At 47.5% G+C, this 17,500-nt stretch overlaps 1 protein-coding gene across 7 annotated transcripts in view; it reads left to right on the top strand.

Moving 5' to 3' along the window:
- Positions 1 to 17,500, top strand: part of fars2 (phenylalanyl-tRNA synthetase 2, mitochondrial) — a 46,977-nt gene that overhangs the window by 16,140 nt on the left and 13,337 nt on the right. For all 7 annotated transcript variants that reach the window (XM_035619218.2, XM_035619217.2, XM_035619214.2 and 4 more), the window contains 2 exons: positions 14,647 to 14,807; positions 16,533 to 16,702. In XM_035619218.2, the coding sequence (XP_035475111.1) occupies positions 14,647 to 14,807; positions 16,533 to 16,702 (331 nt within the window). The remainder of the gene's footprint in view (positions 1 to 14,646; positions 14,808 to 16,532; positions 16,703 to 17,500) is intronic.

The raw sequence follows: 17,500 nt of genomic DNA, 5'->3' as shown, positions 1-17,500 counted from the left end.
GTCTTCTGTTTTCCTTCTTTCTCATCTATCCATCTTTTTATTTTCTCTCTCATCCCTTCTTCTTCTCCTGCTCTTCTCATGCCTCAATCTTTTCTTGTGTCTTTACCTTTTTCTACCCGGTTTTATTTCCTCCTCCATCATCTCTCCATCCTTTCTTCATTTCTCCTTTTCATCATCTCTCCATTGGTCCATTCTTTTCCTCTTTTCTGTCTTTTCACCGCAGTCTTATTCTGTTCTCTCCCTGTTGTCACTCCATTTTTTCATTTTCTCTTTCTCATCCTTTCTTAATTTGTCCTCTTTTCTTTCATCCCTCCATATTTTCCACATTTCTTCACTTTGGTCATTGCTCCTGTCTTTTCCTTGTTCTTCCTTCTTCTTTTTTCAACTCCTTTCTTTTATTTCATTCTCTCTGTCTGTCTGTCTGTCTGTCTGTCTGTCTGTCTGTCTGTCTGTCTGTCTGTCTGCCTGTCTCGTGCTCCCATTGGGGGCAATAACTGGTGGACAGCTGGTGCCCCCAACACACACACACACACACACACACACACACACACACACACACACACACACACACAGAGCTGTCTACTCGTGTGTGTGTGTGTGTGTGTGTGTGTGTGTGTGTGTGTGTGTGTGTGTGTGTGTGTGTGTGTGTGTGTGTGTGTGTGTGTGTGTGTGTGTGTGTGTGTGTGTGTGTGTGTGTGTGTGTGTGTGTGTGTGTGTGTGTGTGTGTGTGTGTGTGTGTGTGTGTGTCTCAGGGGTTTTGCGAAGGGCAGAACAAACATTTGTTTGTGCAGTGATCCATCTCCGCCTGGACAGTTTCCTCCATAACAAACATTGGTGGAGAGAGAGAAACATCCCTGACGCCCAGTCTGCCCGCGTTGACGTCAAATTGACGTCACTTCCTGTGGCGAGTGGTTTTACGTTGGTGTCATTTCGTGAGGTCGTGCAACTCCCATGTTTTGGTAACTTGTACCTGACGTATAGTCACTTCCTCTGATCGCGACACTCTTTCCATCCATGCATCATAAACAACTGGGAAAGTTCCACACTCCAAACTCTCGTAAAAACTGGAGCCGTACAAAACCTCGAACAGTCCACCTTCTTCTTAAAGTAAGTTTGTTAGCGAGGCTAAATTGTCCGTTAGCTAAACGGCAATTGGGGCTAGTTAGCAAGCTAATCAAACGGCCATGGTGGCGACGTGGTGGGTGGGGAGCGAGCTCACCTCCTGTCCGACAGTTCAATCGCTAGCAGTGGTTCAGGAGAAGACTGGACCGCGACAGACACCTGAAGCGTGAGTATAAACTCGCCTGCTGACGTCACGGGTGGCGAGCGATGCGTGGAGCGTGAATCCCCTGTAGACGCGTCTACAAGCTGCCGTCGACTTTTAGGAGAAGTTGAAGAGGCCACAGTCAGGTGTGGTTTGCCCCCCTAGTGGTTCCCGGTGGTATTACTGTCTGTTTGTGATGTTCAGTCTTTGAGACAGAAACATCAGTCCTGATGTTTTACACAGTGTTTTCACGGCGACGACAACAACATCAGTAACAGTGTTTGTTCAGACTGTTAGATATTAAAGTGGTATTGAGCTCTGCAGAGAGACGCTGCTCTTCCTCCTCCTCTTCCTCCTCCTCTTTCTCCTGCTGCTGCCGCTAAGAATACTCTGCAGATAAAAATAGATCATATCTCATGTTGCAGCTCTCGGTTTCATTCAGAGAGAAACGTGCCGGCTGTTGTTTTCACCGAGTCCGTCGTCCCGTCAGAGGAACCAGGTCGGCTTTCATCAGCGACGACGCTTAACGACAAATTCATCATCAGGATGTTTCCAGGAATAGCTCGAGTCTTTTCTCACCTCATCTGTGGAAATCACGACTCTTGTGAGCCGCGGAAAAAATCTGTCACGTCGGGAAACCGAACAATCAGACCTGAGTATTTATCAGACTAATCGTGATCATAGTTTTGGTAAAAAATCTGTGAAAGTTTGCGTCAGTGTTTTTCACATCTGTCTCCTGATGGATAAAAATAAAACTCTGAAAAGTTCCCCGTTTGAGGGAAAGTCTCCAAATCAAAGTTCAGAAGCGGATGAAACAGGATCAGTCTCCGTTCTTCTCTGCAAAAATAACATCCAGACGTAATAAAAAGTGACTCTAACTTTATTAAAAAGTCAAACGAAGCTGCCTCCCGATAAGTTTTCCAAACGCTGAGCGTCGAGGCGGAGTCGAGGTTTATTGCTTCCAGGCAGCGAGCTGTGCTCGCGCTGAGCCGCCGCTCATCCCCGAGCTTCACGGCTCGCAGCCGACAAGTCTCCGTCAGATCCGGAGACGAGAGGCCCCAGATCCTCTCGCATGACATCATCAACGCGGCGCAAATCCCTGACACGCTGCGGCGGCGGCGGCTCCGACTCCGCAGCCTCTCCGGGTGTTTGTCGGAGCTTGAGTGTCCTAACGAGCGGCTCTGGGACTTGTCGTGCGAAGGCCTCGGATCTGCTGCCTGATCTCTTCACTGCAAAGAAAGTCCCCCGCCAACACTGAAACATGTAAATTCACGGTTAAAACCAGATAGATGCATCTTTTATTTAAGTAGATGAAATAGGATGATTTCATAGACATATATATATATATATATATATATATATATATATATATATATATATATATATATGAAATGAAGCCGTATATTTAATGAAAAAGCAGCAGTTTGACAATCAGAGCAGAATCTTTATAGTAAAATCAATGATGGCGGATTTAAATCTGAAGCATGAACTGAAGTCCGGACATTTTCAAGAGAGGCTGAATGTGAGAAGGCAAATGTTGCTCCAGAAATTTTCCAGAACTTTTCCTTTTCCTCTTACAGCAAACAATTTTCAGGACATTTTTAAAATAAAGAGCTGAGTGTCTGTAGCTTCAGACTGAGGTCAGAGTCCAACAGTTTGACATCAGGGCAGTGCTTCTTCTTCTTCTTCTTCGTTTTCCTCTTCGTCGTCTTCCTCTTCCTCTTCTTCTTCATCAGGAACATGACATCATCTTTCCAGTCGTGAGCTTGTACGTGTCGAGTCTGGCGGCGAGCAGGACGTCGTGAGTGAAGCAGGTTCATGACGATCACTCAATGTCCATTTTTATCTTTCTGCTGACTCAGCGTTCATGTTGGTTACGTTGGGAGGATTACACAACACACACTCACACACACACACACACACACTCTCTCACTCCCCCACACACACACACACACACTCACTCACTCACTCACTCACTCACTCACTCACTCACTCACTCACTCCCACACACACACACACACACACACACACACACACACACACACACACACACACACACACACACAGACTGTGTGTAGGCAGCTCTGTCCTCTGCTCATTATTCACTGGGATGAATGAATCTCTGCGTCCGTCTGACTGACAGCTGGTCTGAGCCTCTGTCCTTTCTGATGTCATCACACGCCACCTTCGTCGTCGTCATCATCATGACCACACAGCGTCATTATTGTCATACGTCTTCAACATCACATGTCATCCTTACCTTCGTCACTCCGTCGTTATCATCATCAGAAACGTGTGTTACGAGTTTCAGAGGACACACACACACACACACACACAAAAACATGAACACGTGAACAAACATCTGTGTGATATGAACGACTTCACATGACAGAAACATGGAGGGGGCGGGGCTTATGACTTGTACTGCAGCCAGACACCAGGGGGCGATCATGGTGATGTAGATTGTGCCTTGACTAGTGTTTATCTTCTTACTGCCGTCTATGTGTTTACTCCGCTGTACTGTGTGTTTTCCTGCTACAGTTGTTTGCCTGCAGAGATTTACTAATGAAGACACACACACAGACACACACATACACACTTGTTGCTGTGGAGGCGACGTCAGTGTTGTTTAATGAGCCGTGTGTTGTCGAGCGTCTGTGGTTTCTCCAGGTCGGTTCTAATAGAGGGTTTCTACTACAGCGGCGTTTGATGTCAACCCCAGGACATGGTGGGCGGGTGGAGAGAGTCGTGAGGAGGGAGATGTAATGTGAATAATGAGCGGAGAGGAGGGTGAACAGATGACACGCTTTCACAACACAAATCTTTTCTTCCACTCATCTCTTCAGTTTCTTGTCAGACTTTTATTCTGATGGTTCGTTCGTGTGTCTGTCTACATTTAGTACTACTACATCTACATTTAGTACTACTACCTCTTCTACTACTACATCTACATTTAGTACTACTACCTCTTCTACTACTACATCTACATTTAGTACTACTACCTCTTCTACTACTACATCTACATTTAGTACTACTACCTCTTCTACTACTACATCTACATTTAGTACTACTACCTCTTCTACTACTACATCTACATTTAGTACTACTACCTCTTCTACTACTACATCTACATTTAGTACTACTACCTCTTCTACTACTATATCTACAATTAGTACTACTTCTACTTCTAAATCTACTGCTCCTACTATTACTACATCTACACTTAGTACTACTACACCTGGTGCTACTGCTACATTTAGTACTACTACATCTAGTACCACTGATATTACATCTACTGCTATCTCGACTACATTTTCTACTACGTATACGTCTAGCACTACTCCTACTGCTTTTACATCTACATCTGTTGTTACTGCTTTTTGTTATGAATTTTATATAATTTTATTTCACTGAGCGCAGTCGGTGCAACTGCAGCGTCTGACAAATCGCGTGCGTCCGTGTGCGAGTGCGTGTGCGTGTCCGTGTGCGTGTGCGTCTTCCTGTCGTTCTCCGGTGTTGAAGCGAAGAACATGTTCAGTGTCAGCTTGAGGAGAAGGTCATGATGTAGCTTCTTCCTCTGCACCTGAGAGGAACGTAATGACACGTCTGCTCTGAGTGTATGACTTCATGTTAGAGTGTGTGTGTGTGTGTGTGTGTGTGTGTGTGTGTGTGTGTGTGTGTGTGTGTGTGTGTGTGTGTGTGTGTGTGTGTGTGTGTGTGTGTGTGTGTGTGTGTGTGTGTGTGTGTGTGTGTGTGTGTGTGTGTGTGTGTGTGTGTGTGTGTGAGAGAGAGAGAGAGAGAGAGCAGCGCTAATAAGGAGCTAATGTAGAATGAGTCCGGGACGTCTCATTTATCTGACGTCCCGTCCTGATGAGCCTCAGGTGGGCGGAGCTTCTCTCTTAGCCGCCGATCGGACTCATGAATTATTACTGCACACTTTTCCAACCTCACTGTGTGTGTGTGTGTGTGTGTGTGTGTGTGTGTGTGTGTGTGTGTGTCTGAGTCTGAGGACTCGCTGCTGCTGAGGCTGTGCACTCAGGTGTGTCAGTCTCATTAACGTGTGGACGTCTTTATTAGGGTAATAGTAGTCAGCCGGGCGCTTTCCTCATTACAGAGCGCTCAGGTTGAATCACTGTTTGGAATCACCTCGCCCCTCTGCTGGTGATTAATCACGTCTGACGCCATTAGACACCTCGTCCTCTGACTCCCCGTCCTGTCGGTCTGCAGGGGGAAGACGAGGAAAGGTCAGTGAAGTATCTCTGTACGGGGAGGAAACAAGCCGCGGTCGAAGAGTCTCATGGTAATGGGGGTAGATGGCGAGGAGAGGTCGAACGGAGCCGAGTAATTAAAACGAGCAGCGAGGAGATAAAATGAGGAGGCGGTGTCACGTACAGTGTGAAAACACACACACACACACACACACACACACACACAGGAGACGGACCTGACACGTGTTGCGTTCAGGTGCTCGGCTCGTAAAGTGTCCGACTTTAGCACCGGTGGAACAGGGCGGTAAAAACCAGCAGAAACTGATGTCGGAGTTTACGAGTTTGACACTTTCGGGACGCGGTGAGAAAGTGACCTCGTGAAAACAAATGTGTGGCGAGAGGATGAACGTGACAGAGACACTAGAGCCGTCACTCAGTGAAGTTCAGACGTCAACATCAACCAGTCAGTGAACGTGTTTTTATGAATTATTATCATGTGAAATCAATGAACGTGTAAAAAAAAAAAAATGTAACTGTCTCCCAATGTTACAGAAAGAGATCAAACATGCCTGGCTCCGCCCCCTTGTCACTGGAAAATCTGTTCAGGAGCTTTTCATCCTGCTGACGGACAAAAACACAAGTAACCAACGTTTGTCAGACGTTGTAATATTCACAAAACCTGTAGGGGGCAGTGTGCAGGAGTTCTGACAACATTTTCTGCTCAGTGACAAACATGGTCATCAAATTAGCCACGACAGATCGCCACCGTTAAGTCGACACGATGGCTGCATCAGATCCAACGTCTTATCGGCGTCGCTCCTGTGGTTTGTAACCTCTTCTTCTTCGTCTGTTCTATTACAGCAGCGTTACTTTAAGCCTGTAGCGCCATCTTCTGACCAAACTGCTTTAGTTTATTCGCTTCAAACGCACGGAATTCCCTTTTTTCGCTCAATGATAAGATGGAAACGTAGCGGCTGTTTTTAAAGGAAGATAAATGAACAGGATTCAGCCTGGAACATGGATTTTAATTCTTTCATGAGGCCTTTTGTTAAAGAAAACAAAGACGCTCGGTGGTTCGAGGGAACGATCAGTGAGACGTTTGTCTTCAGTTTGAGGAGGAAAGTGGTTTTAGCCCGACATTTCCCAACAGCAGACAGATGGAGAGGCCGACACGTTTAGATCTGCAGGCAGGAGACGCACACACACAATCACGCACACACACAATCACGCACACATGCACGTGCACACACGCACGCACACACACACGCACATGCACGCACACACGCACGTGCACGCACACATGCACGCACACACGCACACACACGCACACATGCACGCACACACGCACACACACGCACACACGCACATCCACGCACACACGCACATGCACGCACACACGTTTGAGGGGATTTCCCTCCTTCTGTTGCTGATGTTCTCGTGTCTCATTATCCAGTTTGTCGTCCAGAGCTGATGCAGTTTATCCTCCGTCTGGACCCGTGTGTCGCTGAACCGTCCTGAAGGGACGAGGAGACGAACACAGGGAGGAAACAGCTGAGGTGTTTCATCGCACAGGGAACTCAGGGAACGGGGAAACTCTATATGATACTTTACATGGAACTTTACTGGATACTTTACAGGATACCGTACCTGAATAGCACCTCGCTACTTTTTATTTGGGGTTGTTGACGCTTAAAACGTCTGATCGCATGTAACGAAGTTTACGCACGTTTTTCTTTTGCAATGAAAGAAAAGGAGTTCTTGGTGCAGAGCGTCAGGGTGTTTCCTTGCTCAGTTTCTTCAGCAGTAGATTTCATTTGGTAATCGATCAGTTAATCTGTGATTAAATGACGTGTCATAGACGTGTCACATCAGAAACGTCTGAGGCTGATTCACACGTCATGTGGCTCGTCGGACTCTTCCGACCCTCTCTGCCTCATTAGTCGGTTGTATAATCCGGCCTGGTGAACCGGGACGGTTGATTAACGCAGAGCGGACGACAAAGTGTCTTAACCTCCACTAAACAGAGGATCAGGACGCTAAGCTGCCAACAGCTGCAGCACCTTCACCTCCACGGAGCCCGGACCTCCCGGTAATCCGCCCATAATGAGCTCTGACTGGTGCATTGACACGTGTGTGTGTGTGTGTGTGTGTGTGTGTGTGTGTGTGTGTGTGTGTGTGTGTGTGTGTGTGTGTGTGTGTGTGTGTGTGTGTGTGTGTGTGTGTGTGTGTGTGTGTGTGTGTGTGTGTGTGTGTGTGTGTGTGTGTGTGTGTGTGTGTGTGTGTGTGTGTGTGTGTGTGTGTGAGTGAGTGTGTGTGTGATCACGACAGTCAGTCAGTTGGCGGAGCAGAGAGCGACTCTACATTTAGCTTATTCTTATTAAATGCAGCATCATTTGTGAATTAAATTTGTTCATTTCTGCATATTGTCACGTTCTCATAGACGTCTAAATATGGCGGACAGTCGACATTACAGGTCGACTTTCCAGGTGTCGTTGCCTTTCAAAATGAAGAATGTATTTGTTTCAAATCATCACTAAATCAACTTTATCTGCCACTGTCAGAGGAAATGCAAGATACGAATCTACCGTACAACCAATCACGTTGCAGCCACGGCTCCACAAATCAACGGGTGCCGTCGTGCGGGGGCCGATACTGAAGACGTGTCGAAACGCCAATGTTCTGATGCTGCGACCTGAGCACAGAGTCACTTCAGAGCCGATCGACATCGGAACTCCTGTGTCCGAGCTTCGTGATGTTCACGTAACGTCTGCGGCCTGGAGGTCGAACACTCCCATCGTCAGACTCCTCAAGTCACACACACACACACACACACACACACACACACACACACACACACACACACTCACAGACACAATTTCCCTCTCGTGGCGCCCTGACCCCCCCCCCATTGATCTATAAACCGCGACGTAAACCCCTCTGTTGCCTAATCAGTCTGCATAATTTATGTGGCCCTCATTATTAATTCAGCAGCGAAGCTCAATAACAGGCGGCGTCGGCGTCCGCAGACTTTTTCTGCACATATTGTTTCCATAATCCATATTCATCACCGGAGGCCGATTCGAAGCGGCGCTCGCAGCGCGGCGACGGCTCGCGCTTTAAGATTTCAGACACGGAGTCTCGCGCTCGCTCGCCGAATGACAGTGACTGAAACCGGACGAAGTCGCACAAGCCCCAACCGCTCCGCCTCCGCAGTCCACTTATTATTCATGTAGCACAAAAAAACCAACATATTTTAATATTTTACAAGACAAAAGATGAACTGATGTTATTATTCCAGATGTTCCTCTGTGAGGTTTTTATGACCGTCATTCTTCTTCTTCGCCTTTTGTACATTTAAGTTTGACAAAACATTTTTCTGATCTGATAGATTTTGTACTTTGCACCGAAAGTTTGCTGCAGTGACCTCATCTTCCAACTGTACCTGCTTATGGAAATACCAGAAGGGAAGTGACATCAACGCAGCGGCAACTCAAACAAAGTAAGCGACGTCGGGTTTGAAACAACTTCAGTTCAGTCGACGAGAAAACGCCAAAACCAGAGGAAGGAAGAGCAGAAGAGACGAGCTGGATGGAAGGATGGAGGGAGGAGGGATGAGACGAGGAAACGTGGGGGAGCAAAACGGATTAGGTTAGATGGAGGAAGAGTAGGAGTGATGGAGAGGTTTGAGATGAGGGGATTAGAGAGAGGGAGGAAAGAGGAGAGGCGGGAGATATAAGTGAGTGATGAGAGAAGAGGTGGAGACGGAGCGAGTGATGGAACGTGACGGAGGAAATGAAACGAGGGCGAATCAGAGAATAAAAGAGACCGAAGGAAGAATCTGAAAATATCCAAAGTTTCTCATCAGCGTCACATTTTCACGACGAAGGTTCGCGTGTTCGTCAGTTAAACATCTGGAACAAACCAGATGTTTAACTCTTTTCTTGGAGCTCTGGTTCACACACAGATGTGAGGATCTTCTGATCCCAGATTCTCAGAGATGATCCAGAAACGTGATTTAAAATTCAAATTTCAAACCAAGAATGTGAAGTGAAACCAGAATAAGAATAGAAGTGAACATAATGGTTCATGTGTTTCAGCCACTGCGTCTCTTTTGTCCAGTTTTCACTCCGGAGCAGAGGATCATGGGAATTTTTACTTCCTGGTTCAGTCTGATGTGTCTTTAACTTTGATCCAGTTCATCTGCTGTTTGACAAACGATTCTGAAGCAAAGACGTTTTATTTTATATTCACAACGTTCATTATTTTTCTTCTGTAAATTCACTGAACACATCAGTCTGCTACAAACACACACACACACACACACACACACACACTCACACACTCGTCTCTCGCCTCTCGCGGCCGCTGTACGTCAGGCGTGTGATGATTTTTTCTCTCCTCGTGTTGAAAGCTCTTCATTAGCCTCGGTGTCTGTGAATCTGTCGACAGCTGTGGACAACGAGCTCCAGCTCTCGAACCCCTCTGTTCTGTGGCTGACACGATCCAGACGAGGCGCCGGGCTCCAGATCCTCACGTCTGAAGAGAAGACCAAGACAAACTCTTCGTCTCTGACACTCGAAAACCGGAGGAACAAGTTCTGATGCCCTGAAGCCGCCGAGTGCTCGGCTGAGGAGGGAGGAGGAACATCATACCTACAGACTAGAGACCTGTGGAGGTTAGACCAGTCCTACATCCCAACAACTACAGTTTATAGACCGGTCCTACATCCCAACAACTACAGTTTATAGACTGGTCCTACATCCCAACAACTACAGTTTATAGACTGGTCCTACATCCCAACAACTACAGTTTATAGACTGGTCCTACATCCCAACAACTACAGTTTATAGACTGGTCCTACATCCCAACAACTACAGTTTATAGACTGGTCCTACATCCCAACAACTACAGTTTATAGACTGGTCCTACATCCCAACAACTACAGTTTATAGACTGGTCCTACATCCCAACAACTACAGTTTATAGACTGGTCCTACATTCTAATTTTTCAGTTTATAGACTGGTCCTACATTCTAATTTTTCAGTTTATAGACCAGTCCATAATCCCACAATCTCCAGTAAATAGACCAGACCCTCAGACCCTGAACAGTCTTCACAGGACGTTTCTCACCAGTCAAAATTTTTTTTTTTTTATTGTGAGATTAACCTCGACTCATTGTTCATGAGGACGTTTTCAGAAAACTTCCATTTTCTTAATTCACTTTGACTTTCCTCTCATTCTTTGGGTGAGTGTAGATTTAAATTATCTTTATCGCAGATTAAATATCTTCATTTCCATACGCAGAAGCCTTCAGTCGCTCTCTCTAATTACAACTGGTGTTTTCTGTCACGGCGGCCTGTGTAATCATAGCGCTTCATCACCATCCCGCAGCTTAAAACCACAAGCGCCGCTGCCGCACATCTCTAATAATGCAGTCATAAATATATTCATGGCAAATATAATTAGGAGCAATGGAGACAGATGAGCGGAGAGAAGGAACGAGGAGAAGTGATGCATCGGGGAGGAAGTGAAACCAGACGAGGACGACAGAAAACAAAAGAGGAGACGATTAATGCTCAACGTTCAAAAACCTGAAGGAGGGAGAAGAGAAGAAGAGGAGGATGAAGAGGAGGAGGAGGAAAGATCGACTCTCCATTCTTCATGTTGACCTTCACACTTTAACATTATTATCAAATCAACTGATCTTATTTTGATCATATTCCCTCCCTAGTTTCTGTTGACCACATCAAAACTGGAGGACGAGATGAGAGAAGAGACAAGACGGTGTCACAGCGAGGAGACAAAACCCAACCAGAGTTTTCCGTTCGGAAAAAGAGGGGGAACACAAAAGAAGTGACAGAGACGAGGAGGAGGAGGAGGAAGAGGAAAAAGTGAAAGGGAGGAGGAGGAGGAGAAAGGATTTGAGATCTGATTGATTGTGCGTTATCATGAAGTGGAGATTTATTCCAGTGTGTTCCCTCATCTCCCGCGACCCCTCGACCCCACGCTCATTAGCATAGAAACCACATTCCCTGGCTGCTGATTGGACTGGGGCTGACGAGACCAGGATGTAAAGGGAGGTGCGCGTGCGTGTGTGCGCGTGTGCGCGTGTGTGTGTGTGTGTGTGTGTGTGTGTGTGTGTGTGTGTGCGTGCGTGCGGGGCAGGCAGGTTACACATCATCATAATAAGCAGAAGCATTTCCAATCAGAGCAGGTAATTCGTCCCTTCGCTCGGCGTCCGCCTTCCTCTCGTTTGCTGTGTGTTTGTGTGTGTGTGAGTGTGTGTGTTTTTGTGCCCGTGGGTGTGTTGGAATATTAGCGCCAAGCCATATGAACCCGCCACCCCACGCACAAATATTTAGAGAAATCTCCAGATTAGATCCCGAGCCTCTCCGCCGCCTCCTCGCCCATTAGCCGACCAGAGAATATGAGTCTGGACGCAGAACAACAGCCTGAGGCTGCGACGCTGCTGCGACACGACTAATTATTTCTTCAGATTCACGCAGACGTGACCACACAGGAATGTGATCTGTCCTCCGGAGGCGCGGCAGCGTGAAAAAAATCAAACCTGCGTCCTCGTGGTTAAAGCTGCGTTCACGTTCAACAAGTGTCAAATGAAACGTGAAAGCAAGGACTCATCGCTGCTACTCGACGTTAGTCCCCTAACCCTTGTTACAGGACGAGGACGCAGAATAAACTTACACTATATACGTCTATCAAATCACATTTAATGCTGAATTTTTTTTATCATATTTTATATCTGTCCTTTTTCTTTACTTTTGTTGACCAAAGTCATTCGGATGTTCTTTGCATTTTTGGGGGGATTTCGTGAAACCACAGTTTCGTACGAGGTGAACCCGTCGTGGTCGGACCGTCTGATTTGCTGCTATTGATCGGCACCTGATAGGTTGATTACCTTCACTCTCCCTGTGATAGACTGAGCTGATGTATCCAGTTAAAAACTGTGATCCTGCATCGATTCCACCTGTTAAATCCTCCTCAGTCCTGAGGAGGAGGAGGAAGAGGAAACCTTCACATGTGGGACGCTGACCATTGAGTCATCTGCAGGGATGTAGGCCTACTAGGAACAAAATTCGGCCCAGGACTTTGGGATGGAGCAGCCTTTAATTCATTTATTATTAATAACCCGAGTTGGTTGCGTTCCAGCTGCACATTTGGACGGAAGTCGAGGAACAACGTTAGCCACCTAGCCATTGTGAGAAAAAACAGTGTATCATAACGTGGTACGCGGCATTTCACTCATGTTAACGCCGTAGCGACACGTCCACAATTAGTAAGTCGACAGTAACTCTGTACCACAAATTTAATGAGACGCAAATGAGACAGAAGTGCTACTAAACAGTAAAAACTACAGCTTTCACTTTCTGTTGACATGCAGCAGCCATCTTGGATGGAGTTGGTGAGGCTCCTCCCACTCGAGGGGGGCGTTCCAGTTGCAACTTCCCACTCGGAGGTCGGTAATTCCAGTTTCCTAGGTGTAATGGAACACAGCATAAAAACCCAATGACAGATTCCCAGTGAACTTGGTGGAATCGATGGAACGTGGAGCGAGAAAGAATCCATGACGTGTTGGCGTGGATCTGTACCCAGAAAACTGAACCTCGAGGAAGTGATGCAACATCGCACCGAGCTGAGATCCACTCTTTGTGAATGCCTCAGTTCTCGCTCTCCGGCTGAATGTTTTCCATCCTGTGTTTCTTAAACTGCGGATCACGACCCAGACAGAGGTCACGGACTCGGTTCCTCGGGGGTCGACACATCAGAGAGGAAACAGGTTTGTCTCAATTAGTCTTCGCCCCGGAGACAGAAACCACTTCCCTCTCATCTGTGGTTCCCCGGGCTGAAATCCTCAGAATTACCCATAATCCTCGGTTCCTCTGAGCGCCGGCCCTCTGCGCTGACCTGCCTGCAGGCGAGAGGAAGAGTTTTGTTCTGAAATGTGGAAACTGCTGTTTGAAAAACTCCTGCAGAATCACTGATGGCACAAAGTGAAGACGAGTCGTCTGAAGGTTAGTGGCCGACTCCAGTTCTGCTGACGGAGTTTGAAAATGTTCTTTCCCTCGTTGCAGAACACTGACCTGGAGCCAGTGAAGGGTTGGTCCATTAGTGGATAAAGTTATTTTCTGTTGCTCGTGGATTTACATGATCGTACCAGTAAAGAGAGAACCGTCAAGTCGTCGTGTCCGAGCCTCCGTGTGAGACGCTGCCCCGTGGGGGTCATGTAGGGAGAGAGGGTACTGGTGCCACGTGGGCGTCGCTGCCCATCTCGTGTGGCTACGAAAAACTGAAGCGCTCTCTTCTAATGTCACCTTTCTTTTCTATTCTTCCAGGACAATAAAGCCATGTGCTGTAAAATATTCTAAAATCTAAACTTTCCCCTTTTTGTTTTCCTGCAAACACTTTTCTCTATGTGTCGCTCATCTCACACCGACCTGCGACCCCGCGCAGCCCAGGCTGCTCCAGTGCCCTCGAGCAGCCTGCTGGTTGTCTGGAGGGAATCGAACTCACGGACACACGGAGCGTGCGTGTGTGTGTGTGTGTGTGTGTGTGTGTGTGTGTGTGTGTGTGTGTGTGTGTGTGTGTGTGTGTGTGTGTGTGTGTGTGTGTGTGTGTGTGTGTGTGTGTGTGTGTGTGTGTGTGTGTGTGTGTGTGTGTGTGTGTGTGTGTGTGTGTGTGTGTGTGTGTTTTTTAGTGGGGGTGCGTGCGAGACATTCAGATGAGGTGTATAGATTTATTGACAGCATTAAGTTGAAGTGTTGAATAATAGAGAGGAGTCGATTGGTGTCACACACACACACACACACACACACACACACACACAGTGAGTCTGTCGTTGCTCAACATGGTGACGTCGGACATATTTCCACATTTAATCTGTTTCTCAGGAAATGGTGAAATGTCAGATGTTTTCAGGATGTCGAGATGTTTCAGCTCGTCAGGCCACTTCCTGTTTCCTTTTCTTCTGATAAGAGCGAGAGTCTGAGGTTTGATTATTGATATTGATAAACCCCAGAGTGAAAGAACAGTGTGGTGACGTCTGGAACCGTTCAGACAGCTGCCAGGTGGAGGCGCTGACACTGAACCAGACTCTGAATGTGACCACGTGTGTTCATTACTGTCCATGTTTTTTGAATCTGTTGTGTTTTTTGCAGCGGGGGCCGCGAACAAGCTGGGCTGGGCCTTCGGTCTGGGCCTGGAGAGACTGGCCATGGTCCTGTACGGCCTCCCCGACATCCGGCTGTTCTGGAGTCAGGATGAACGCTTCCTCCGGCAGTTCCGGGTTCAGGACGTCCACCAGGCGGTGTGTTTCCAGGTACCGTCGCACACACACACTAACACTGACAAACAGTAGCATTAACCTAGCACAAGGCTCTGGACCAGGAACGGTTCTTTTATTCATGACGGAACAACGAATTGGACGATCGTCGCTCAGGTAACAAACCAAAGAGAGACACTGAGAAGAAGAATTTCTCATTAAAAGCTCAAACTTATGATTTTACCATAACAACCAATCACAGTCAGTTTTCCTGCTGACGTGCTTTAAACTCCACGACCAGGTGATGGCACCAGGTTCAGCAGTTGACTCCGCCTCCTCTCTCGGCGTCACTCTGACGGTCGACGTCAGACAGAACCTGTATTCACATTAACACTCTTCAATGTGGCTGCTGCCTCAAAATGTCAAGCTCTCGACTTCTGCCGCCACGCAGCCGAGTGACGTCACCACACTCAAAGGGAACTAGCGTTTCATCTGAAGTCAGTGTGAGACAAGATGGAGGCTTCAGCTGCGCCACGTCCTGGACTCAGTCGCTCTGTTGGTCCCCAGAGTTCGTCCAATGAGTGTGTGTGTGTGTGTGTGTGTGTGTGTGTGTGTGTGTGTGTGTGTGTGTGTGTGTGTGTGTGTGTGTGTGTGTGTGTGTGTGTGTGTGTGTGTGTGTGTGTGTGTGTGTGTGTGTGTGTGTGTGTGAAAGAGAGAGAGACGATGCTGGGTCAGGAGAATGTGAGTGGTGGCAGCTGAAGTGAGCTCCCACTGTCAAAATGTTTTATACATGAGGTTAAAAAGCTCACACACACACACACAGGTCGGGTCACACAGCGGTTACTCTGTCCCTGTGTTCTTTGTCGACTCTCGTCCTCACTAATAAAGAACATTTCAAGTGACCGTTGGGGGACAGAGGGGAGGACGGAAACAAGGAGGGAAGGAAAGAGAATGAAAACAGCCAAGAGAAGAAGATTGGAAAACAAAAAACCCAGTAGGTTAACAGGATGTTACAGAGACCACCAAGACGGGAATAATCTAAAACGGATAGTAACGGAAGAGTGAAAGGAAAGATGGAGGGATGAGAAAAGACGAAGATGCAAGTCTAACGAAGGAGAGAAGGAAGGAAATGGTGAAAGGAAAAAGCGACGAGAGGAAATAAATGAGGGAGGGAAGAAAGGAAGACGGTGAAGGAAAAACAAGAATGAACAAAGGAAGAGAAAGAAAGGATGGTGCTGGAAGGAAAGAGGAAGGAGAAGGAAATGAAGGAGTGATCGTGAGGTGAAGGAGAGACGAGAGGTGAGGAAGGAGAGAGAGTCGTCGTCTTATTGATGACCTGGGTTCTTCTGGAGGGAGCAGGGCAGCACGGCTCATCTCCTGCCCAGGGCCGGTGCACCTCTCCTGGGCCGAGACCCCCCCCCCCGGAACCGCCGCTAATGAAGTGTGACCGCCACCGTGTGTGTGTGTGTAAACAGGAAGCTGTCCAGTGTCACTACACTCGACCTCATCTGCTCTCTCAGGATTCCCTCTCGGCTACGCTGCATGGCCAGAAGTATGTGGACGCCCCTCGTCCCCTCGTCTAACCTCCTGCACTTTGTCATAATTTCGTGGATCTGGTTGAAAAACAATCAGACATATTTCGTGGCCTAATTCTATGAGTGAGAGAGATTTGGTGAAGCGTCAGTCGTGTTCATGATCACAGACGTTATATGTGTTATTGCGTGTTGATGATGTAGAGGTGTGTGTGTGTGTGTGTGTGTGTGTGTGTGTGTGTGTCCTCAGCCGCTCAGTAAATACCCCCCCCTCCACAATGACATCTCCTTCTGGCTGCCGGAGGAGAGCGAGGCGGGGCGAGAGAGCTTCGAGGCCAACGACTTCTACGAGCTTGTCCGCTCCGTCGGAGGAGACCTGGTGGAGAAGGTGTCGCTGGTGGACGAGTTCACACACCCAAAGTAAGAACACACACACACACACACAACCTGACCTTTACCCCGCCCTCGACGCTGCGGCAACCCGAGAACCTCATCCTCACTCATCTCCATTTCACGCGTCAGCTGCGTGGCGGCGCGGTGGTGCAGCGGGTTGCAGCCGCCGGCCCCGAATGTTTGTGGGCTTTTTTTGCGCGAGAAAAGAGATGGAGAAACAACAGGAGTTCACATGGACGTTTGTTTTCTCCTCTGGTTGTTATCATATTTTATCTTATCTCACTGTAGCGTATCTTGATGCTAATGTTAGCTATGTAGTGATAACAAAACCTTTACCTTAACCTTCCTTCCTTGCATCCTTCCTCCTTCACCTAAAGTCTTTACCCTGAAACACGTTTGAAGTTTTGAGATTTGGTAAAAAAAAACGTCTTCACTCCGTAAAATCTATTGCTCACACTGGTCTTAAAAGTCGCACGCACACACACACACACACACACACACACACACACACACAGACACAGCTATGTGTCTGTGTGTGTGTCTAAAGGGCAGCAGTAGGAGGTTGGTACCTTATGGCTGAGAAACCCTTTTTCACATTACTGTGACACACACACACACACGCACTCAAGGTCAGGCAACTGAGAGCGTGTGTGTGTGTGTGTGTGTGTGTAGCGAAGGCCCTCCCTGCAGTGCGTTAAAATGTCTGAACCTATTCATCTTTCAGCATTTTAATGTCTTTTAAATAGCGACCTTTTTCCCCACCGAGATCACACACACACACACACACACACTCACACACTCACACACTCACAATTACACACACAC

The sequence above is a fragment of the Scophthalmus maximus genome, chromosome 21 (genome assembly GCF_022379125.1).
Source record: "Scophthalmus maximus strain ysfricsl-2021 chromosome 21, ASM2237912v1, whole genome shotgun sequence".
Classification (NCBI taxonomy): domain Eukaryota; kingdom Metazoa; phylum Chordata; class Actinopteri; order Pleuronectiformes; family Scophthalmidae; genus Scophthalmus; species Scophthalmus maximus.
Note: the sequence above shows the minus strand (reverse complement) of the source record. Positions and strands in the feature narration are given on the sequence as shown.